The 3,643-nt window shown below is 43.3% G+C and overlaps 1 protein-coding gene across 1 annotated transcript; it reads right to left on the bottom strand.

The window, feature by feature from the left end:
* Positions 1-1,492: 1,492 nt before the first annotated feature.
* Positions 1,493-2,784, bottom strand: LOC109172439 (putative clathrin assembly protein At4g40080). Its single transcript, XM_019321594.1, has one exon. It carries the CDS (start codon positions 2,511-2,513, stop codon positions 1,515-1,517), a length of 999 nt encoding a protein of 332 aa, XP_019177139.1. The 5' UTR covers positions 2,514-2,784; the 3' UTR covers positions 1,493-1,514.
* Between the last annotated feature and the right edge of the window lie 859 nt (positions 2,785-3,643).

Below are 3,643 nucleotides of genomic sequence, written 5' to 3'. Positions count from 1 at the left end.
CAGGTGGGCTTGACCAAGGAGAATCAAATAAAGAAAGTGGGCTAAGGGCGTGTTTGACAGCGGAGTATGGGGATGATCTGGAGGAGCGGTTGGCCTAGGCCTAGAGAACATTGACAGGCGACTCAAACACCAATAGATCTCGTTCCACCGACAAGAGGCGGACCCCATGGGGGTCAAGCGGACCACTAGATGGTGGTTGACGGACCGTGACTTTGGCACCTTTTGGTTCCTTGCTAGAGCGCTTTGGCGTCCGTCGGCTGTTGGGGAGCTTTAGTTTGGATCGCTTGGTTATGACGGAGCACCCAGGTGAGTGGTGGGCCGTTCGACAGAGGGGTGGACTGCTCGGGCGAACGGATCGCTTTGGCAGTTAGCGATGACTAGAACGTGGCTTGCGACATGGCGCACGGAGAGGTATTTAGCAGGAGAGCGCGACATCTAGTGGGACACGCATATGGCGAAGGAGGGCATAATATTGTTGTCCGCGCACCTGTCTGTGACGTGCATAAAGAGCCTTAGCTTGTGCCCTATCTTGACTTCTCACTCAGTCACGTCAGTTGTCTATGAGGTCGGCTAGTTAGCAGGGGTAGTCCACCCACGGTGATTGAGCTTGGTAGTTTGGCCCCTTAGACCAAATTCATTATCTTTGTTTATTTAGTACAATTGCAGCCCGTTTGTATTATTTTAAGGGCCTTCGCTTGTGCCCTATTATTACAATAAACTTTTCGTACCTATTACCCGATATCAACCTGGTTTTATTGTGGGCCTGACATACATTAAAAATCATTAGATACGTTTTTAAATTTGAGATATATGAAATTATTATGTTAATCCCGATCTTTGTTAACAATCCTCTTATCTCTCGTTACTTCATAAGTAAAGGTTATATCAATATACAATATAATATTTATGAATATATAAGTTAATATTAACGCTAAAGACCTTGTGGTCAAGTGACATGAAGTGACTTTCTCAAATGAGAGGTCATGAGTTTGAGGTTCAGTAGAGTTGGTATTTACTCGTTGAAATTCAGTAGGTCAATAGTCCTAAAAAAAAGTTAATATTAATCTTTTTAATATTAGGATTTCTCCTCTCCTCCTAAGAAAAAATTAATCATTTTAATAAAATAAAAAATAAAAAATCTATGTAGTATACACAATAATTGTACAGCAAAAATTTCAATATTAATTGACGGCACTAGATAAGATAACATTAAAGCTACCTGATCGGTGGGGATGTTTCTTTAAGTCTGTCCACGTCACATTATTTTTATTTTTTACACATCAAAAGATATTAATTTTTTTAATAAAAGATATTAATTTATGCATGCTTTATGACCAAAACTAGAAAAATTGCAAATGAAAATGCATGAGATTACACCAGCATTTTGACATTTTTAACGTTGTTGTGGGCATAGTTTTCAGCGTGAAATATAATTAAAAGTTTGCTCAGAAAAAAAAAAAATCACTCAAACTAAGAAATAATTACAATTACAATTACAATACTAATTATAATTATTATAAAAATTTATCCGATGAAAGCCGTACCATGTGCTCAAATTTTGCGACTCGGGCAGGGAACCGAGCCGACTCACATTTTCTGCCAAAACTCAGTGACCTTCTCTCTTTACAAACCCTAGACGTCTCAATTTTCTGTCTCAATTCAATCGCTAAACTCGATGAATTTTCAATAGAGGGTTTCTGCTCGGTGAACAAAACTGATAATCTCTCTGTGCAGTCCTCAAATCTCTTCAGCGCCAATGCCAACTCGACCGAGTCACCGAAACTCAGACAATCCATTCGCTGTTTCAACTCGGTGAGTCGCGATAAGGTTTCGTCGACAACAGACAGGTTATCATCGGATAATAAACGCATGATCTCGTGGATCAATTTGTTGCTTTCTAAGAGGAAGGAATCGGGAGCTTTGCACGTTTCTTCGATGAGTACGACGAGCGAGTCGAAATCTCTGATCAAATCCTGGTTCAAGAGCGCCGAGATTGTCTCGTCCCGGCCGAGATTCTCGGAGGCGGTTGAAGATTCGGAGACGAAGTAGCCGAGGATTCTGGAGGTGAAGAGGAGGGTTTCGAGGTAGCGGGCGTAGAATCTGACCCAGGCGGAGAGCGTGAGCGTGGCGGCGGAGGCGCCGTCGCGGAAGGCGGAGAGCTTGAGGTAGTTGCGGCCGCCGGTGGCGGGGAAGATGGAGAGCTGATCCTGGAGGATGAAGGGGCCGCGGTTGATGACGTGGTGGATGGTGAGGAGGCACTTGAGGGCGACGGTGGAGTCGCCGGTGCGGTGGAGGCGGTCCATGAGGGAGGAGATGAGGGCGGAGGCGGTGGCGCGGGAGCTGTTGCCGAGGGAGAGGAGGGCGGAGAGGTCGGGCGGGGCGGAGGGGGAATGGGTGGTGGCGCGTAGGACGGCAAGGTGGAGAGAGATGGTGGTGGGGTTAGAAAGTAAGGCGGCTTTGGATTGGGAAGCCTTGTCTTTGATGGCTCCCATGATAGCTGTGATTCTTCCCATGGCGGATGAAAGAGAGAGAAAGTGAAAGGAGTGAGAGAGAGACAGAAAGAAGAACCTGAAATGGTGGAAAAGATTGGCTTCTCTGGAGGGTAAATCGCAAAGACAAAATATATTTGCAAGAAATTACTTATACGTCGATGTGAACCAGTCACCATCGCCATTGACGACTGATAAATTGTGGAAAATTCTTCAATGCAAACCCACGAGGTCAACCAACTAGGGGTTTTGATTAAAATATGTATCTTTTATTTGATCTTATCTTGTCCTTTTCCTTTTTTTTTTTTTAACTCAATTTTTCTGATTTTGTTGAACTATATTGGATTCTATGAACCCGTAAATCAAAAGATAAAATGTTACACTTCTGCACAAAACTCAAACCAAAGCTCTAATTGTTGGACTAGACTGTTAAATGACACCATAATGATATTTTTATTTTAATGTCTTAAACTAACATATGATTATATTAAGTCACTATATATATTATTAGGTTCATTTTCAATCCATTATGATTCATTTTTAAAAATACTGTAAGTTTATTTTTACAATACTATACTAATAGTCAAATACATCATTATATTAATAAATATTTAATAAGTAAATTGAACAAACACAACAAGTTCATTTTCACAATACTGCAAGACAGCCCCCTCAACGGGGGTGGGTGAAAATCAACACAGACGGAGCGATGAAGGCTAGCTTAGGGCTGGCAAGTGCCGGTGGCATTGTTCGCGATGTTCACGGGCTTTGGGTCAAAGGTTTCGCAACAAAAATCGGCATGACAGATAGCTTCTCAGCAGAGCTGTGGGGCCTAAGGGAGGGTTTACGGCTCTGTTTGAGAGAGGGGTGGGATTCAGTTTGGGCCGAAATGGACTCGGCAGCAGCAGTCACCGTCATGAATAAGGGTAATCATAACGAAGAGACCGCTGTGGCCTTGGTCAGAGACTGCTTAGACCTTAGCAGAAAGTTTCACAGGTTCAAGATCTCTCACATTCAAGATCTCTCACATAATGAGAGAAGGTAACAGATGTGCTGATTGGCTCGCGAATTTTGGTCATAATATCGCTTGGGGAACGCTTTGGATTGACTCGGCACCGGAGGACCTCAATGACATTCTCCGGGCGGACTCCCGT

This window comes from Ipomoea nil, unplaced genomic scaffold (assembly GCF_001879475.1).
Source record: "Ipomoea nil cultivar Tokyo-kokei standard unplaced genomic scaffold, Asagao_1.1 scaffold0418, whole genome shotgun sequence".
Taxonomy (NCBI): domain Eukaryota; kingdom Viridiplantae; phylum Streptophyta; class Magnoliopsida; order Solanales; family Convolvulaceae; genus Ipomoea; species Ipomoea nil.
Note: the sequence above shows the minus strand (reverse complement) of the source record. Positions and strands in the feature narration are given on the sequence as shown.